At 41.5% G+C, this 21,252-nt stretch overlaps 1 protein-coding gene across 23 annotated transcripts in view; it reads right to left on the reverse strand.

Moving 5' to 3' along the window:
- EPB41L3 (erythrocyte membrane protein band 4.1 like 3) overlaps positions 1-21,252 on the reverse strand; it is a 262,411-nt gene that overhangs the window by 120,069 nt on the left and 121,090 nt on the right. For 22 of the 23 annotated variants that reach the window (XM_083187582.1, XM_083187602.1, XM_083187595.1 and 19 more), the window contains exon 2: positions 1,606-1,790. In XM_083187582.1, the coding sequence (XP_083043708.1) occupies positions 1,606-1,776 (171 nt within the window). In that variant the 5' untranslated portion in view covers positions 1,777-1,790. The remainder of the gene's footprint in view (positions 1-1,605; positions 1,791-21,252) is intronic. The other variant, XM_083187591.1, reaches the window with a different exon arrangement.

A 21,252-nucleotide genomic window follows, 5' to 3' on the forward strand; every position in this document is an offset into this window, starting at 1 on the left:
GCCCCCGATTTTGCCATAAGCTTCAATGTTAAAATATTTTTGTAACATTGAAATTGTGAGCATCGCGTCGGTCTTGTGCCATTATACTGGCTTAAGATGAGATGGACTTGATTAAGTCCATCTCACATTGAAAAAAATGTGAAAAATGTGAAATGGGCCAATATGACCCATTTCACATTATATATGGCCCCGTCGTCACCCCACGATAGACGCCAACCCGAAGTGTGGCGAGCGCAGCGAGCCCGCGAGGGGCGGCGGTGCGCGTCCTCCGACCTTTTCATTCCCCTTCTATCCACGTCGGTGTGGAGTTGAGAATATATAGTGTGGCTAGCGCAGCGAGCCACCGAGCCGGTAACGTGGCGAGCGCAGCGAGCCCCGCGAGGGGACGCGTATTCCTGTGAAGTTTTACGTTGTAAAATTTGGGGGTCTAGTGAATATTTTACCTGTGAAGGTTTACGTTGTAAAATTTGGGGGTCTAGGAAATATTTTACATTGAATCCAATGTAAAATCGGGTCCCAGGGACCCCATTCACATTTGATTCAATCAAAAAATCGGGGTCGGTCGCATCGCATGCGACCAAATCGCATGCGATGCGATCGACGCGATTTTTCCGACACGACCACCCCGATGTAAATCGGTGTGGCCGTGCTAGGAAACAAGTACCGATTAGGTCCTAAGACTTGAAATATGGATAGAGCAGAGGTATGAGAGGAATTGGAGACATCATGCGGTGATATCCACAAAATCAAAGAAATCTCTGGCAGCCTTGTGCAGAATTACAGGTAATTACAATAATTAATCTGGTTTAAAGAGCATTAGTGAGAGCACTTCTTTCAGAAATTAGTTCATATTTGCCCAAAAGAGTGACAGTTTCAAGGACATTAATTGCTAATGTGTCCATGTGATCAATATGCAGGCTAGCTAACTGGCCTTCATCTCACACATTAAGTACTAGATAATGGATGTGGCTGTAGCTTTAGAGCCTACATTCCGGAAAAAGATATGACAATCTGTCTTCATAGTCAAATAAATATTTTATCAGTGTAGCTCCAGCCTTCTTTATTGCATTGACATCACAGAACACTAGGAAATTGCTATACTATATATGTTTTTTCCTCATTTCCTCATTACTTTAGACCTAAAAGGTGCCTACACACTCTGCAATCCCCAAAATTGGCGGCCGCGGGGACCTGCCTGAGTGCCGACATTGGCAAGTGTATACACATACATGCGGGCTGTGAACGACAGCGGGGACATGCACAGACGTCAGAGCGGGTCGTTAATGTTAATCGTCTGTCAGCGTGTGCATACTGGCCGATGTAATCAGTGATATCACTCAAAAGGGCTAAAAAAAAAGCAATATGGCTCCAATGTGTACAGGGCTTTTGGCTGTTTGCAACAGATGCCTTTTTTATTTGCGATAGAGATCACTAAATCCTAAAGGAGAAGAAATAATGTTAACACTTTAGGGGATAACAGGAGAAGAAAATCGAGCGACAAATATCCATTTTCTTTCAACGTAAAAAATTGCTCATTAATGAATAGGATTTAAAAAATATATTTCCAATGGTCCTTTGCATCGTGAGAAAATAAAAGACACTTGCCTTTTCACTTTTCAGGGGTGTACTGTGAGCAGCAGCAGCTGGGAAATTTTCTACTGCGTTCTGATGATCTTCGCCAGGTTGCTGTTCTGGCTGTGTTCCACCTGTGCCCTTCTTGTCTTTCTCCTGATCCTGCTTGGATTCGGAATCAGCAGAACCCGTTTCTGATGTCATGATTGGTTTATTTTCTGACAAAAGAGAAAGAGAAATACGTCTGTAATCACCATAACAATGACCAAAGCAATAAATAATAAAAGATATGAAAAGGAAGTCATGCATTAGTGCAGCTTTGAGTCCCTACTGCTCAAGCAAAGATTACAATAAAACAAAGTGAATACATAATTGAAACAAAGCTTCAGTAGGAGAAACTTTTAGAAGTCATCACTATAAATGTTTTATTTAAAAAAATGTTGCTTTTCTTTGAACATGGATTAATTATTTAATGTATAAATCTAATGACTATAAAATTATCATCCATTAAAGCTTTTTGCAGGGCACCAAAATATATATCCATTGTAAATATACAAATGTGTGATCTACTTCGCCCACTAGCCTTATGGACAATTAAGAGGTTAGTATTTGATTTAAGACCAGCTGTATATTTTTTACCCCATTCTTTAGACAGAAAAACAAATGTATGCACATTAAGGGGTATATTCAATTGATGCCGGATCCATTCCGAAATTATTTTGCCAGAATGGATCAGGCATCCATTATTCAATGTAGTGTCCAAATCCGGATGTCAGATTTGGCCGCTGATTGATGCTCACCAGGCCGACACTGGGACTGGGTGACCTGCTCTTACCCGGCACGGCAGAGGGGCAGGTGAGTGCGGCCGGTGGGTAGGGGAGGTGCGGGCGGCAGCGGATAGGAGGAAGGCGATGGGCAGGCTGCTGCTCACCCAGCGCCGTCCCCCTTGCCTCAATCCGGCATTTTATTGTGTCGGATTGGGATTGCTGGAAACATGGGCAAAACTTGTGCTTCCATCAAAAAGCAGGTGGATTAGCGGCTATTACGTCAATCCACCTGGTTTTCGGAAGTTCAGAACATTTCGACCTGCCAAAAAAAAAAGGTGTCTAGGTCGACATGGAACAAGGTCGACATATGGGTTTAGGTGCATATATGCGTTAGGTCGACATGGGTTTTTTCACTGTTTTTTACCCAAATGTCGACACAGTCGACATGGACACAGTTGGAAGTCAACCGCAGCCCCTCGCATCGCTTGCGATGCTTCAAGCACAGTGCCTCGCTGCGCTCGGCACACTATTTTATTCTTCCACCACGCCCTAGTGGATGGTAGGGCATGACATACCGCCTGTCGGCACATGTCGCCTCCAAAAACAGTCAAAAAACCATGTCGACCTAACGACCTGTCAACCTAACCCATGTCGACCTAAGGCATATGTTGACTTAAACCCATGTCGACCTTGTCACATGTCGACCTAGACACGTGTAGACCTTGATCCATGTCTACCTCCCCACCTGTCGACCCAACGGTGTCAGCCTAGTGACTGTCGACCTAACTATGGTCGATAATACGACCGTATTTCGTTACAGGCTGTGTATAAATAACTATAAATAACTGGTACTAAATTGGCTTCCAGTGCCATGCCTGCTCGGGGAGGTATGAGGAAGTGGTGGCGTCACCCTGGGCGGTGCCTTCGGTGTGGCACCATCACTGCCAAACGACCACTGCATCTAGCTAGCATACTGCTGCGCAACTCTAAACCTCAAGGACCTCTAATAGGTCATGTTTTCTGGATTTATTTACTCATGCACAGATACATTTTGATGGGTAAATAATTATTGACCTGTTTCCATTGACAGAGATCCTTAAAACATGACCTTTTGGGAAAACTTGAGAAGTCAGAGAACTGCTCTAGACCAAAAGTATTTCAGAATGCAATATTTGTAACACCTATAATGCTACAATTAACAAACCAATGCACTGACAGCTCAATGAAACATATATAGAAAATATATAATTCTGTAGCATCCTTTCACAAAAAAAAAAAAAAAAGTGACAAATCTTCCCTGCTGATACATAAACAGCAGTCTGGTGATGGTGCATTGTAAACACCGCGGCCAGCAGAGAAGCCATAAGGAGGGCCTTTTCATTTTTCTCATTTATTTAAAAACAAATAAATGTTTTTCTTGCGGAGGAATCAGTACTATCCCAAATAAAGGCAGCGGTTCCCCAACTAAAAAGGTTGTGTCCGTAGACAAACCTTGCGGGGCATTCAAGGCTCTGCGCTATTCCCGACAGGGGAAACAGCGGTGGGTCCCTATTCAATGCTGTCAAATCAATAGCGACAGCATTGAAGAGCGATCACGGTAGAACAAGCCCGATAATGGCCGTGGATTGTCGTGATCTCGGCCGCAGATTGACAATCCACGGCCATTTATGCGGACACTTTCTGAACAACCCTCTTTTACATTCTTTTTTTTTGTATATTCTTTTTTTATTGAAATTACATAGAAATACAAAAATAGTGAGTTTGAGCAGCTCCATATAGAGTAAATATTCAGGTAATCAATATTTCTTGACGCAGCGAGAAGAACAATTATATAGTTCTAAATAGTCGAGTGTGCACTGTAGTAAGAGATTAGAAAGTATGAAAAAAAAAACTGTGTACAGAACAGAAGTACTAAGGAGCCGAAAATGTTATGCTATAAATATTTAAATATTACAAACATATGAAGATGGGAGGGTCAGAGAACAAGTGGGAAAAGACAGATAGAGGAAAGAGAAAGAAGGGTGAGGGTATAAGCGGGGATGGGGTTTACCTTTCCCAAGGTAAGGGGAGCTAGTAAAAGCGGTTTAACGCTATAGTAATATGGCAATATAGGGGTAGATTTATTAAGCTCGGTGAAGTGATAAACTGTCTGGTTTTTATCACCGGCCAATCAGCTCCTACCTGTGAAGTTACAGGCTTGGTTTGAAAAATGAGAGGTAGGACCTGATTGGCCGGTGATAAAAACCAGACAGTTTATCACTTCACCGAGCTTAATAAATCTACCCCATAGTTAGTTATTCTGTTTAAGAGGTAAAGTTTTTGTATTCTTGACTTTCCTTGTATTCCAGCCAAGGAAGCCATGTAGTCATAAAACCTGATTGTATATCAACAGAGGATAGCATTGTGTCCTCCATGTTCATGTAATAATCGATTTTAGTGAACCAGGATTTCCGTGTGGGAGGGGTTGTGGATTTCCATAGTGCTGGAATTACGGCTCTTGCGGCATTGCTTAAGTGTCTACACAATGAAGATTTGTATAGAGAGATCGGGGTAATGGAGAGACTAAGTAGCCAAAAGGCGGGGAGGGAGGTGTGGAGTATGCCTTGTGATATCTTAAGAACTTCTAACCAGAAAGGTGTGATGAGTGGGCATTCCCACCAGACATGTAGTAGTGTCCCGGTAGCACTTTTGCATCTCCAGCAGTTTTCATAATATGTAATTTAGAAGGCTGTCTATACCATCTCATGATTAATTTGTACTGGGTTTCTCTGGTTTGGATACAGATGGAACTGGCGTGTGCTTTCATAAAGATGGATTCCTATTCTTTATCCGAGATAGTCAGACCTAAATCTCTCTCCCAGGCCTTGGTGAAAGACGAGGTTATATCAGAGTTTGAGTTTTGAAGGATTTTGCATATTGCTGAAATCGTATGAGTGGGGTCGCGTGTGGCTACACATAATCTTTCAAATGGCGTCAGCTCGCGGGAGGCCAGTGGGAATCTAGAGTTCGTTTGTAGGAAGTGTCTTGCTTGGAGATATTTCCAAAAGTCTCTAGGAGAGATCTCCCATTTAGTTTGGATGTCGGAGAACGATCGCACTCCTATAGACGTAACCAACTGACCTACCCGAAAGATACCCTCTAAGGCCCATTGGGAGAAGTCAGGGATATTTGTACCGGGTTGGAAGTCTGGGTTGTATAAGGAGGTCAGTGGACCAAATTTGGAGGATATGTAGTGTCTTTGACGCAAAAGTTTCCATGAGCTCTTTTACATTCTTAATGATGAGGAATTCTAATTGTGCCAGTTACCACCAACTTTTATTTAAGTGTTAACTTTGAGAGTAGAAAATAGGAGGTTATCCTATTACCCGCAATCACTGATCGAGAGTAAAAGGCTTGCTTGGGGTTATGTTATAGCTCGCCCCGATAAGCTGTCCCTAGATCACAGCCGCGGACCCAACGTCCATTTTCACTGCATACAACCAGTCTTCTGAAGAAGACTGGTTGTATCTAGTCGAAACGGTCATTGGGTCCGCCGCTATGAGCGTATGTACTATGCTGTACCTTTATTAATACACTTCACCTTTTGCAAAGAACTTTATGTGTGCGGGTTCATTTCTGTTCCTATCACAAGTGCTTCTATATATATTTAAACTCCAATCAATCATGATAGCCATTACCAATGGAAACGTTCAAGCTTTGTGTTAGGTACTCAACAAGCTTCTCCAGGTTACATAAAACAAGTCTACAGCTAAATGGCTTGACACAAAGATACAATCATAAAGAAAATGGTTACATGCAAAAAAAAAATGATCCACCTAGTAAATGAGATTTTCATTTTAGTAGACAAAACACTAAATATACCTCTCAATAAACTATTTCCTGGTGACAGTAAATGTGGTTCCGCAGTTAATCTTATCATACAATTTTAAAAGATAAAAATTCATTGTAAATTATATGAGATTATTTGCCAATGTACCATTAACTAGCTGCAGTTTAGATGTTTTGTATAATGAAATGTGAATGGGTGATATTTTTCTCTGGCTTTCTAAGTAGAGGCAAAGCTTTTTTATGAAGTTTTCTATATTGTGCCCTGGCATCTACATTTCCTTGTTTTATTGTATTATAATAATAAGTCCTCATATAAAGTCATTATCTATGTAGCTTTCCTAGGTATCAATTGCGTGTCACTTTTCATTGTGCTGCTAACCCAAAGGCTTCATTATTAGGGCTAAGCTACAGAAGACATTATTAGCGGTACTTATGTAATATCTGGGCTCCCGTTTTTCTTATGAGGCCGCGTCCCCTCGCCACGCTTCGGGCACGGTGGCTCGCTGTGCTCGCCACACTATATAAAATCAACTCCATGCCACACTATATAAAATCAACTCCATGCGCAGTTGGATAGTAGGGGTATGAAAAAATGGGGTGCATTTAACATTGGAGCCCAGATAATACATAAGTACCTTATTAGCTGCTTCATCTCGCCTTTTGGATTACCTCATTGATAAAGCAAGATATACTGTATATGAAGTCCTTTATCGGCAAGTAGCGTAGTAATTTTATGTTATTGTGCTGTTCTGTAATTAAACGGTGTCATGTTACATAAGTCTCTTAATTGCCTCTACAGAGTATAAGGGGTCTGTCAGGAAATGGCCTATTATCTTTTGCAGGGAGGAATGCACAGATTCCTAACAGTTACATGAGTGACAAGGAAATTGAAGGACTATATTTTTGTTTTAATTTTGGAGGTTTTTTTCTTTCATTCTCTTTTTCTGTCACGTTAAATAAAACCATACCATTTTTGGGTAATTGGCTTTTTTTGTGCTGTTTTCTCACATTTAACATTTAAATTTAATTGGCAAACTAATGTGCAAAATTATGCTTAAACATCAAGACAATAGTGGCAAGGAAACGATGGGGCAAGGAACACATTTGTTTGACATGTGGTTCCAATTCCTGCACACTGTGTCCCGAAGAGACCATGGATTGCTCAATGCACAGACCAGAAGGTGACGGACGAATTCTGGAAGGCAGACCTAGATTAGCTTTCCTATGCAACTTATCACTGTTAGATCTATGTGGTCAGGGATCCAATAGTAAATTCTATTTTTGTACAGTCACATGCAGTTTGCAATTTTGTCATGGCTGACACAACACAATATACTGTATATGGGCTCTGTTCCAAATCCAACAAATCCTATGATCTGAGAAAGCAATGAAGCAAGTGCAAGGAAATGGGGGATGGCCTTGAACAGCAGCATCTCTTATGAGCAAGCTCATTAAGTAACCAAAAGGCTTCCTGCTGCATGTGACTGAGCCCAGGCAAGGGAGTTCATGAGAAACCAAGCACTGGCCCATTACTGGATGGTGACGAGAAGGGGGGAAACAGATTTACATCACTGGTGATTTCTGAAAAGTCTGACCTGGTATAATATACCATAACTTAAAGGAGCGGACCTTTTTTATAGGTAAAAGCCCATCAAAATGATGGCTTAGTCCCATTATTATTATTATATTTTTAATTAAAAGGCGCCACAAGTGGTACGCAGCGCCGTACATATAGAACACATTAGAACAGTACAGGGTAAACAGAACTAGACATAACAGTGACAGAAGATCAAAAGCAGAGCACAATTAACAGCACAAATCTTAGTACACAATACAGCTGAGATATAGGAAAGTGCGTGAGAAGAGATGCAGGTGAGTAAGAGAGCTGTAATTGAAATGCAAGAAGGGTGCTGGGAGAACAGGAGGGAAGAGGGACCTGCTCTAAGGAGCTTACAATCTGGAAGGAGGGGGAAACGGACAGGTGACATGGGGTGCAGGTAAGGAGAACTGAGTCAAGAAGTGAGGATGGCAGGGAGAGTCAGGACATGAGGCAGCAGGTAGAGAGAATGGACAAAGTAGTCATCTCCATCCTCCTATCCTCCTCCCCTTTCTGCTTCTACTCCCAGTCTCTTATCTTCACAGCTCCCTCTCTCCACATCCAGCAAGTTTGAAACAGATCATTTAGTTTTCACTTTCTGTTTAGGAGTAATGGGGTCAATCGAGTGCCCTCTCGTGGCTACTGGCGGTACTTCACCTAATAGAGGTGAGGAGTATCTAGCAATATATATATATATATATATATATATATATATATATATATATATATATATATATATATATATATATATGTAATACATTATATACATTTTCATTGGGATGTTTATTTTAGTGATTAATATGCCATTATTCTTAGCCACAATAGTGTATTTCATAAAATAAGAAATTTGTTTTGACAATTAGGGGGAAATTTACTAATATGAAAAACCTAGTTTTTCGTATTAGTATTTTCCCTACGACTGCATACGACTGTTTCAGTCGTATGCAAAGTTGTATTCTGGAGGGGAAATTACAAAGCAGTCATATACGACTGCTTTGTAACCCTCCGATGTCGTATTCATTTGTATTAGCTGGCCGTATATACGACCGCTAATACAAATTTTTCTGGCAGTCTGCACGGATCAGTCAGATCCGTGCAGGCTGCAGTGTGTAAAAAAAAAATAGAAAAATAAATAAAAAACGGCGCGGGGTCCCCCCCACAGCTGTAACCAGCACCAGGCTGAAAGAGCCGGTAATTAAAAATCAGGGAACCCGACAAATAGGGGTTCCCCGATTTTTAACAACCAGCCCCAGGCTCCAGGTCCGGGGCTGGTTCCCAAAATACGGGGTACAAAATGACTAGGAGTCCCCTGTATTTTAAGAACCAGCCCCAGGCCAAACCAGCCAGCAAGCAGGGTAATGCCACAGCCGGCTCCCCGACTGTCAGAGCCGCAGAGATGTTTCCTCATCGGCGTCTGGACTAAGAATGACTAAGAATGAATTGGCCAGAATTCATTCTTAGTCCAGACGCCGAGGAGGAAACATCTCTGCGGCTCTGACAGTCGGGGAGCTGCCGGAGTCGCCTGGCAGCTTGAAAAAGAAGCCAGAAGATGGAAGAAGATGGAAGAATGCCTGGACTACGTCGGACCAAGCCAGAAGAACTTCCATGGAGGACCTGGGTGAGTTGGATTTCCTTCCACAGGTCCACCATGGATTTCTTCGGACCCGGACCTGACGCCAACGCCGACATGAAGATCGACATGGTGAAGAAAGACGACATGATCCGGAACCAGGACAAGGCACCGGATCAAGACTCTGGGACCTACCTACGGGATCAAGATAGGTAAGTATCAGTGTGTGTGTAATGTATGTATTAAACTTTTATTTTTCAGGTGTCAGTGTGTATTTATTTAACTATTTTTTTTACTGTGGAACTACAAGACCCAGCGGGCCCTTTAATGCCCCGCAGGCTGGGACTTGTGGTTCACCAAGTCCCAGCTTGCAGGGGAGGCTTGCTGGGACTCATAGTTCCACAGTTTAAAACAAATGTTTTTTTTTTATTTATTAATTTTTTCTATTTTTTTACACTAAAGCCTGCATGGATCTGACTGATCCATGCAGGCTTAAAGCAAATACGACAGGGAAAGCAAGGTGTATTTTCCTGTCGTATTTTGGTGCCTGTTTTACACGAATTAGCAGCCGTATTATCAATACGGCTGCTTAGTACATCAGGAACCACCATTCTTTTGAATGGTGATTCCTGTCGTATTCTATCGATGGTGTAGACATTCGTATTTGTAAATACAAATACGAATGTCCCATCATTAGGTATACGAATTGTTGTATTTTCGGGATTGTAAATAAAAAAATAGGTGTATTTCTGCCTACGAATACACCTATTTTTTACGAATCCATTTTGGTAGATTTCCCCCTTAATCTGCAGGGAATATATTATCTTTGGAAACCATAAACTTGCGGCCATATGTTTTCGAGAACACTTTAGAGAACATAATGCTATTTATAAACAGAAGGCTTTTCTTTCAACTTTTCTGAAATTTTAAGTGTTACAGGCTCCAGATTTGATATGCAAATTCCACACTTTTCATGGGGAACTTTGTCAGGTGCAAATAGGAAAATATTCCTTTCCTCGCACATCAGCTTTTTTTTGTGATATATTTAACTCTTCCCTTATCTTGCATTACGTATTGACTGAAAATTGGTTACACAATGCCCTCCAGCAGAATCTGACATTTTCTCCCATTTCTCATGTGCACACAGAAATCTAAATAACTAGTGAAGTTTGAAAGGAATAGATCTAATTCCCTGAAGCTTTCTATAGACCCAGATTTTTACATATTATTCAAACTGCAGATTTGCCAACATTAAAAAAGTTTAAAAAATTATCTTTTTTTATAACATCATTTGTAATTGCATTATTAAAGTAGCATAAACATGTGTGCAGCTTCCAACTGCATTCAAGTACAAGTAATGTAATTAACCATTTTATGATATCCTGCAATATACTTTTACCAACCCCATGGTTGAGCCAATGTACAGATGGAGCGCGTTTCATCTTTGCCGGCGCGCAGCCCCCGCCAGGGGGTGCATGTACACTAGACGCTTGCGCACCCCGTGGCGACGGAGCTCCCCGCCGCTGCATTCCCCACCACCGCTCCGAACCCACCCTCCCCATCTCCCTGAAGCGGAGACGGGCAGGGTCTCGCTGCCCAGCCGCCGAGAGACTGCGACGCGCGTGAGACACACACACATCTCAGTCTGATTTAGTCCATCTCCACTGGCTCTCGCCAGCGGGGACTGTCTGGCGAGAGCCGGGCAAAGAAGAGAGGGGCTCCATCTGTAGCCTAACTTTTTGCATCCTGTGTGACTCCCATTTCACTATGTAAATTTCCTGCTACCCAGCACAGACTATAAATTAAAAACCCCAGATTCTTCAAGTTTTTCACTACCGTTCAACCCAGCTTTCCGGAGGTGCATCAAGGAGTTTCTGGGTAAGGACAGTGATTTGTTACAGTCACCATGACTGCTGTAATTGCTCATGAATCCCTGCTTGATGACGCTCAATAGACCATTAGTTGGGCCACTGGCAGGAGAGACAGCAGCAGAGCACAGAGTACATAATCACCGAGTATCTTCTTATCTCTGCTGTCTTAAGCCCTCACTATGATCATTTCACTATGTTGCGAATTTTCAATGGTGACCGATGTTGAAGATCTTGCATGCGCATATGCAAATATATAGCAGGGGGCGTGTGCAGGAGGCAGGTAGGGGGCGTACTGTATTCCTGGCCGTACCCACAAAAAACGCTGGGTGCTCCCAGGAAAATGCTGGGCATCCCCAAACACAGCCACCTACCTTTCGGGGGCAGACGTCTGACATCACTGGATTCTTGGAGGAGGGCGCCACAAATCTAAGTCACCAGAGATTGACTTAGATTAGCGAGCACTTTAGAAATCATTCGATGGTCGGTAATCGGGCACCCACGCAAGGCTGCAAATGTATGTTTATGCAAAAACATGCATTTGCAGCGCTGTAGGAAAATCGGTGAATATCAGGAGATGGCCGCTCAGACTCACAGTGGGCGGTGCTACAAGGTAAACTAATGCTGCTTTGCGAGCCAACCAGAATGAGGGTCTTAGTGCAGTAAACCCCCATACACACGGGGTAACAGAGCCTCCATGCTGAGCAAAGTAATGAAGCACAGATTGCTTGGCACACACGCGATGCACCAGCGATGTGTACTAAGCAATCCGGCACGGCCAGTGTTCTCTGGTGAGGAAACACTGGCAATGACTAGATTTATACTGACTGCAGTAATAATCTAACCTGGCGATGGAAATGCGCAGGACACGCATCACCGTCAGTGGGGAATACAAATGGAGCAATCTCTGCTTAAATTTCTAGTCAGGTCGCTTAGAATAAGGGCTACAATCGCCCCATGTGTATGCCGCAAAATAAATCGTTTCTGTAGTGGCTGTAAGTGTGCTGTGATTCAGTGTAAGAATTTTTATTAATAATCTTTCATTAAACAGGTTTATTTAATTAGACTATATGTGTCCTTCATTTTTTTGGAGGATATTATAAAGGAATGGACAACAGCGCAGCAAATACATATTGTTAGGCGGTCCAGTGATAACATCTAATGCACCAAGAAACATAGGCAAGAAATATATGCTTAGGGATAAATTTACACAAGGTCAATTTGCATTTGGAATTAATTGCATAAGCATTAAATTATATATAGCTGCATATAAGAAATTCAGAACTGCAGGTAATAAAACTTTAAAAATAACCCAATATATGCTGTGGCTAATGCTATATACAAAAGCATTTTGCATAGATATGTATATACAGGTTGAGTATCCCGTATCCGAGTATCCGTTATCCGAATTATTCCGAAAACCATACATTCCAGAAAGTGAAAAAAAAATATTTTTTTTGCTAAAAACTCACTGGGGACATTTGTAACAGCACTACTGAGGACATGATATGTAACTGGCACTATATATGTACAAGAAAATAATTGCTTGGCATTCAAATTCAATATCTGAGATAGTACACAAATTTTGTTTAATGTTTTGAAACCTTGTTTTTTGAACAAATAAAATATATTTGTGTATTTTATGTGGTAATAAAATATATTTGTGTGTATTTATTGTGTTTATACAGCATACATGCAAGATACTTCAAAATACATAATTGAAATATTAAAATATTCCGAAATACGGAATAATCCGTTATCCAAAATTCTCCTGGTCCCGAGCATTTTGGATACGGGATACTCAACCTGTATGTGGATGTGGCGCTAGGCACACCCATGACTACCCCTTCCTAACTATTATTTCCTAGAAACTTGACAAGTATGAATGCGTGGCACCAAGTAAAAGCAGAGAGAGCAGAATTGATTGATTCAGGTGCTGCCCTTTAAAAAACTTGGAACGCAGTGATGTATGCCAGAGACATGGTTTAAATGTGACCTGTAAGTGCCTGGGTAGTGTTATCTATTTTCTTCTAAAAGGTGCTAAATAAATAAGTAGATTCTGATTGGTTGCCCATAGCAACATCCCATGTGAAATAGAACTTAAGCTGGCCATACATCAGAAAGATCGATCTTAAGATCGATTGCGCTCATGATTGTGTACAATTTCCCTTGAAATCCCCGGCAGTCCTTGGTGGTTTTTGGACACACAATCTACACACAATCGATCATACAATCAATCATACAATCCATCTACTGCATGATTGTGTACACAAGATGTGCACACAATCTGCATACAATCCATCTTACAATCAGTCATACAATCCATCTGCTGATTGATTGTATGATTATGTACATAAGATGTGCACACAATCTGCATACAATCCATCTTACAATCAGTTGAGATTGTATGATTGGGTACAATATCTTTCTGATGTATGGCCACCTTTAGTAAATGTCCCCCCAGATGACATCACTATGTGGTTATCAGGATTACCTGAGGGGGCCTTTTGTAGTGCAGGGTAGTTCCAAATCAGATCAGCACTGATAGTAAAGCCATTATATATCCCATACAGTAAATCTGAACCGACATCTAAAGCTGGCCATACATCAGAATGATTTCAGGCCCAAATGCACGAGTTTGACAGCTCACATGATGCATTGTGTGTGTTTTTGTGCACATCGTGAGGTGTTATGGAACGATTACGATCCGATGCGGCAACAGTGAGATGGATCTTATGAGATCTTATATGCTGCACACATGATCTGATGCTGCTAAAGATGCATATACACACACAGGTCCTTATTCTGGTTCCCCCAGACGCTGCCCACTGCTCGCCGCCCCCCCCCCCGCCCCCCACGGCGGGAATGCCTGCACTGCTGCCAATGGTTGTTTAACATGAACATCCATTCGCAGGCAAGGGGGAAACACTCACATGGAATGATGTGGAAGGTGGACGCATATCTAAGTGATTCTCAGGTCACTTAGATTTGCCTGCAACCTCGACAGGAACTGGGCTGGCAGCGGACATCTGGTGATGTCCGCTGCCTGCCCCCACACCACCGGGCGATTACCATGGGAACGCAAAGCATTTTCATGGGAACACCCATGAAACGCTGGGCGTTCCTATGGGTGAATCCTTTGCGCCGCTGCCCCACGCATGCAGTCTTGGGTGCATTCGCCCGGCAGACGCTCTGTTCGCCGTGTCCGTGTGCACCCTGCTTTTGCACAGGGTGAGAAATCATTTCCCCAGTGCGAAAATCACTGAACTGAAAATCGCTCATGTAGCGGCGCTCACCCACGGGCGGCTTTTGAGTTGAAAGCAGCTCAAATGGTAAAAGTGAGCTGCTTTCAGCTCAAAATCGCCCAGTGTGCATGGGTCTTAGCAATCAGTATGCTGGGAGTTGCAGATATTACAATAGATATTATGTAAATTTTCACACATAAGATCTATCGTTGCCTGGGAAGTTGATGGGGAGTTCACGGGAAATCTTAAGCTGGTCATTCTGGTATATCTGTAGAATATAAACTGGTTATTCTGTTTTTTATCTGCATAAACATTCAATCATTTTATGTGACTAGGACAAGGAGAGAGGAGAGATACGACGCTTGTAAATTTGTGTGCAAATGAGTCTATACATGAAGCACAATGGAACTTGTGGCAAAAAGCCATGGCCGCTGCATCGTAGCACTACGTAGAAAGACTTAGAGATTCAGGGGGGTATTCAAATCCTGCCGCTATTTCCGATGGGGCAAAAAGCAGCAGGCGCCTATTCAATGCTGTCTTGTCCGACAGCATTGAAGAGGCAGATCGAAAGAACGGGCCGGACTTTAAAAGCTGTCGGACTGGATTTGCCGTTAACGGTCACGATCAAAGCCGAATCTCGACAAGCCACGGCCATTACGTAGACATGCCCCTTTTCGACGATTGCGAAGTGGGACATTGAATCCCCCCTGATGAAACTGAAAACAGGCCAGGATCACGGCTGAAGGGACAGTCATGACTAGTGATTGAATACCCCCCTCAGTATCACACAGATACACAAGTTGCATATCAAATTAATCAGCACAGCCTCCGATACTTTAGTCACAAAGCATTGCGAATAAGATGCAGTTTCATAAAAGATGCGAAAAATATGCCAGAGGCTAGAACAGCCTCAAGGGACCTTATGCACCAAGAGGAGCTGTGTGGAAGGACTGTAGCAATGATATATGAAGACACAACTGTACTCTTAAAAGGGAATTGTTGAATTCAGATATTGCCATAATCTGATTGGTTGCAACATCTCCACTTTTTCTAAAGTGGTGCACCGCTAGGTTCTATACAAATTAAATAAGAAATTCCTTCATTAATTAATGAACTGCAGTATGCAAATCTAGCACTTTTTTTTTTGGGGGGGGGGGGGGGGGGGGGGGGCGACGACATATTATCCCTATGTATAAATATGATAAAAATAAATGACTAAAGATCTATCTCATAGAAAGGATAAACAGTGGTGAGTAATTAACATCTGGATATGTAATATTCCTTTAGTTTTTCAGTCCCTGAGGGTTCACTTCTGTTGACAGATTTTGCCAGCACACATACCTACATCAAGCATGCAAATACATAACTGTTAAAAATGTATGTAGAGAATATTTAGATAATCCAGTTAAAAACATGAAAAAAGCCAAATGTTATTCCCCTCATCAGAATGGGTTAAAGTAGAGATAATATTGGGCTCGGGCCTACATAAACACACAGTCAATTAATGAAACAGAGCTGAGAGTTTGTGAAGAGTTATGCAGGCTTTAATGCACCTTGCAAATTTTCTTAGCATTTAATTTTGTACAAGTTTCCTGATTCCGACGTATTGGAATGACAAATTGTTAAAATCGTCTAGTGTGTACACACTATCTGCGCTTTCCCATGATTCTTAGCAGTAGGGCCGACAGAAGACCTCGCTGATGAGAGCCATGGCCGCACACGTCGCATCCAGCTCACAATGTTGGGCTGGGAACACATTGTCTAATGTTTACCCCATTTTACACTCATATGTCGCACTCACGGGCCTGACACTACACTACCTAGAGATAATACTTTTATGTTTAGCCAACAATAATGCTTAATATAGTAATACAATCCATTATCTTGTGCTTTCCAACTATTTTGTTTAACATGCTACATTACACATTTCCTCTGTATACAAAAACAAAAAAAAACATTTTTTAATTAAACTGACACCTGTTATACCTGCCATAAACTGCAACATTAATCAGGCCAGCATCATGTTCCTAAAAAAAATTCAGATGTAACCCAGCTGCAGTACGTAGAGATCGCAGCAGATATTGAAGCATTCATGGGTTTCTTAGTAGGCTGCTGTGCTGCCGAATTTTGGTCCGATATGGTTATACTATAGTAGCTTATGGGCTACAATTTAGCAAAAATTCCTGCCTGGGGTGGGCAGCTGACATCACCGGATGTGTATATAAATAAATATATTTGTTTTAAATACCATGTTATTATCATTATCATATTTTCCTCACTATGGGGCAGATGTATTAAGCCTGGAGAAGAGATAAACTGGAGATAAAGTGAAACGAGATAAAGCACCAGCCAATGAACTCTGTTTGAACATGACAGTTGGGAGCTGATTGGCTGGTGCTTTATCTCCTTTCAATTTATCTACACTTTATCTCTTCTCCAGGCTTAATACATCTGCCCCGATGTGATTTACCATCAGTGACAGTCTATATAACTTATCATTGACAGTTACACTTTATTTTCTTAAGAAATCATATACAATTTTTGACAAGTAACTAAATTGGAGAAATAGTTCAAAATAAATTGGCTTTACACGAAGAGCTTGAAGCTTTTAAAGGTTTTTGAATTTTTATTTTGGGTCTATTACCTTTTCTCTAAAGATTCTTCCATGGAAATAAACAGTACTTAGAGCGCAATTGACATTCTCATATAAACCTAGCGGCTTAGAATATATCTTATTTTAAATAAAGCTTGTAATAGAAAATGGTTTACCAGCTGATTTGATTTTTTTTTTTTTTTTGCTTAAACTTGGAAAATGCTTATTATATCAAACAGGTAGATTTTTCTAGCAGCACTGTCTGATCAACAATCTGTGGCATTAATCCACTCTGCTGTGTTCCTGTGTGCTTTAGCAACAGAAATGGAGCCTGCAATTGGTATTAGAATGAAATAGTGCAGCGATAAGCACTCTTCTCAGCTCTCGCCTGGGAAAACGCATTAGTCAGTACTCTGGGATGTGACATCTACAAAACAAATTAAATCTCAAAAGCCTGTTTCTACACCATTGTGCAGTACAAAAGGTTGAAGAGTAAATAGCTTCCCTTACGCTTCACTTGTCTCATTTAACTGTTTATTTAGAATATGGTTTTAGTCACCACTGTCACAAATCAACCAACATTCTAGAACACTGTAATACATTGGAGTCAGAATACAGTAAAATCAGTCACTACAAGCAATATAGAAAATGTGATTAACTGGGGAGGGAATGTGAGCGTGTGAGTGTGTTTGTGTGTGAGCAATTTACCTATGACATGATTATTATGTAAGCAAGAGGTCGTAAGTTATTTAATATTAATGGGTATGGTGTGTATGGGACTTAAACCTAAATTGGGCTGTACAAACATTGATCACCATGCCAAGGTGACTAATCACTATCCAAAATGGCCACATCAATGCTGTGAAATCCAACCATTTGCCTGCAATATTGTAGTGTGTGGGGCCACCAAAAAGTACAGGGCTACTAATAAACTGTTTCAAATATTTGGAAAAATGACAGGAATGTGACCAATTAATACCCAAATTAAATAAGTTTGGTACCCAAGGTCCTCGATTGTTTCAGGTCTAAAGGTGCCCATACACGTGTTATCGGTTGTTATATAGGTGTACACAATATCGTATCTCCTTGCATCTCTGTTTTGCTTTACTCCCAGGCCCTAAAACAGTGGCCATGACCATCATAGGTTTTTATTAAAAATTCTATTGAGATTTCTTGCTGGGTTTTTTTTTCCGTTTTCGTAGTTTACAATATATTTTCTTAGAGTATGGCCCCAATTTCTTTTCTTTTTTTCTTTTTTTTTTTCCTGTTAATATTTATCTTTAACTTGTGAAATACCTATATTTGCCATGTGTTTGTATACTTTATGTATGGCCTTTTTTATCCCATTTGTATAAGTTCATATTGTCTGTTGTATTTCGGTATTAACAATAAAAAAAACTATTCATGTAAAATAAAGCCCAATTTCACTAGTGAAAAAGTGATGTTTTTATTAGCGTCATGCCATGCATTTGTCAACTTGGTTTAATTGATAGCATTACTGCCTCACAGCACTGAGGTCATGGGTTAGATTCCCACCATGGCCAAAACTGTGTGGAGTTTCTATATTCCCCCAGGCTTGGATGTGTTTCTGCTAGGAGTTCTCCAGCTTCTTCTCACAACCCAAATATATAATATTAGGTTAATTGGCACTCAAAAAAATGTACTCTTGTATGTTTGTGTACATGTGTTTAGGGCAGATTAACTGGGCCAAGTGGTTCTTACATGACGTCAAAATTCTTTCTTTCTTTTCACACAATCATAACAAATAAGTATCGATTTTCTTTCCCTATAAACATTATATGTAAGGTGTCATATGCAATAACGTTTGCACAATATTTCTGCATGCCTAAATCTGATCACTGCTCATTAGTGACAAGGTGAAAATATTGTCCATTTATGACAATATTAGGTCGAATTGACATTCGACCTATTGATCATTTTGTCAGTTTCTCTGACTGTCGGAATAGATTATAAGGTACTTGTGTATTATCACAGCGCCCACATTTTCCATCGTAGGGCATTGTACAACCAAAAAATTGCGTTGCATCGCATGCGATGCGATTGGACCTGATTTTTAATTGTACAGGCACCCAGATGCCTGATTCCTATGTTAAATGCCCCCCCCCAGACCCGATTTTTGATTGTACACCCACCCTGATGGGTAATGACTATGTTAACCCCTTCACGACATTGCCTTTTAAGGTAATTTTTTTTTTTTTTCCTCCTTGCGTTCAAATAAGCATAACTTTTTTAATTTTCCGGCTATATAGACACATGAGGGCTTTTTTTTGCGGGACAAGTTGTACTTTTTAATGGTACCATTTACTATACCGTATAATATTCTGGGGAATCAGGAAATAATTCAATGTGGGGTAAAAAGAAAAAAAAACGCAATTCCACAATTTTGCGCTGGTTACGGTTTTTTTGGAGTTCATAGTTCGTTTAAAATGATGGGTTATCTTTATTCTATGGGTCGTTACGATTCCGGTGATACCAAACTTATATAGTTTTCGTTACGTTTTACGACTAAAAAAAAAAATAGAATATGTTACGGTTTTTCGAATTTGCGTCGCGTCGCCATGTTCTGCGGCTTATTACTTTTTTATTTTTCCACCTACGGACCTGGGTGAGGGCTCATTTTTTGCGGGCTGAAGTGTACTTTTTAATTAATACCATTATGGGATATGGGCGACTTTCTGATCTCTTTTAGCTATTTTTTTTTGGGTAGGCGATGCGACCAAAAAACGTAGTTTTGGCGTTGGGGATTATTTTCCGTTTACGCCTTTAACCGTGCGGGATAACTAATAGATCGGACTTTTAGGAACGCGGCGATACCAAATATGTTTATTTTTTTTATTTTTTATTTGGGAAATGGGGAAAGATTTGAACTTTTAATATTTTTTTATTTTTTTTTTTATTTTTAAACTTTTTTTTTTTTTTTTTTTTACTTTTACTACAAGGCCCCCTAGTGTACTTGACCACTAGGGGGCGCGATCGCCTGTACTAGGTTCAGCCATAGAGCTCTATGGCTGAACGTAGTGATTTTATGCACTTCCTATTACATCCTGCCTGAGGCAGGATGTAATAGGTATGCATACACGGCCAGCACAGGGGTCTACATTAGACCCCTGGCTACCATGGCAACCGATCGGCACCCTCCGATCTCGCTGCGGGGGGCCCCGATCGGCGCCATTGTTAACGCCACCCCACTATCAACTCCAACCCGAAGCATGGCGAGCCTGCGACGGGCGGCGGTACGCGTCCTCCGACCATTTCATACCCCCACTATCCACGTCGGCGTGGAGTTGATTTTATATAGTGTGGCGAGCGCAGCAAGCCACCGAGCCAGAAGCGTGGCGAGCGCAGCGACCCCCGCGAGGGGACGAAGAATGCTTCGGGCATGGTGGCTCGGTGCGCTCGCCACACTATATAAAATCAACTCCACGCCAACGTGGATAGTGGGGGTATGAAAAGGTCGGAGGACGCGTACCGCCGTCCCTTGTGGGCTCGCTGCGCTCGCGACGCTTCGGGTTGGCGTTGATAGTGGGGTGGCGTTTACAATGGGGGGGCATTTAACATAGTCATTACCCATCAGGGTGGGTATACCATTAAAAATCGGGTCTGGGGGGGCATTTAACATGGGAATAAGCCCAAATCGGGTATGATCTCATTGCATCGCATGCCATTATAATGGCATGCAATGCAACGCAATATTAAAATTGTATACTCACGGCCAGGGAAAGGCTCAAATCGGGTCCCATCGCATGCCATCGCATACCTTAATTAGTGGCATGCGATGGGCACTGTGATAATACACCAGTACCGATTATAATTATAATAATAAGACAAACATTCCGTAAAAAAAAAAGACACCGATAGTTGCAAACACACAATGTTTCCACAATACAGCGGCCGTTTTCGACAATGCAGATCTGATTTTAGACAAAGTTGATTCTACATGAGGAGAGTCCCTTCCATTGAATACCGATGGTCGATATTCCCGCCGGCCAGAAATATCGGCCAACATTAAATACCATCTAGGTCAGGCATGTCCAAACTGTGGCCCTCCAGCTGCTGAAACTACACATCCCAGCATGCCTTGCTATAGGTTTAGCATTCCCTAATAGCAAATCTGTGGCAAGGCAAGATGGAACTTGTAGTTTCACAACAGCTGGAGGACCATAGTTTGGACATGCCTGATCTATGTATTAG

The sequence above is a fragment of the Crinia signifera genome, chromosome 5, assembly GCF_055691185.1.
Source record: "Crinia signifera chromosome 5, ASM5569118v1, whole genome shotgun sequence".
Taxonomy (NCBI): Eukaryota; Metazoa; Chordata; class Amphibia; order Anura; family Myobatrachidae; genus Crinia; species Crinia signifera.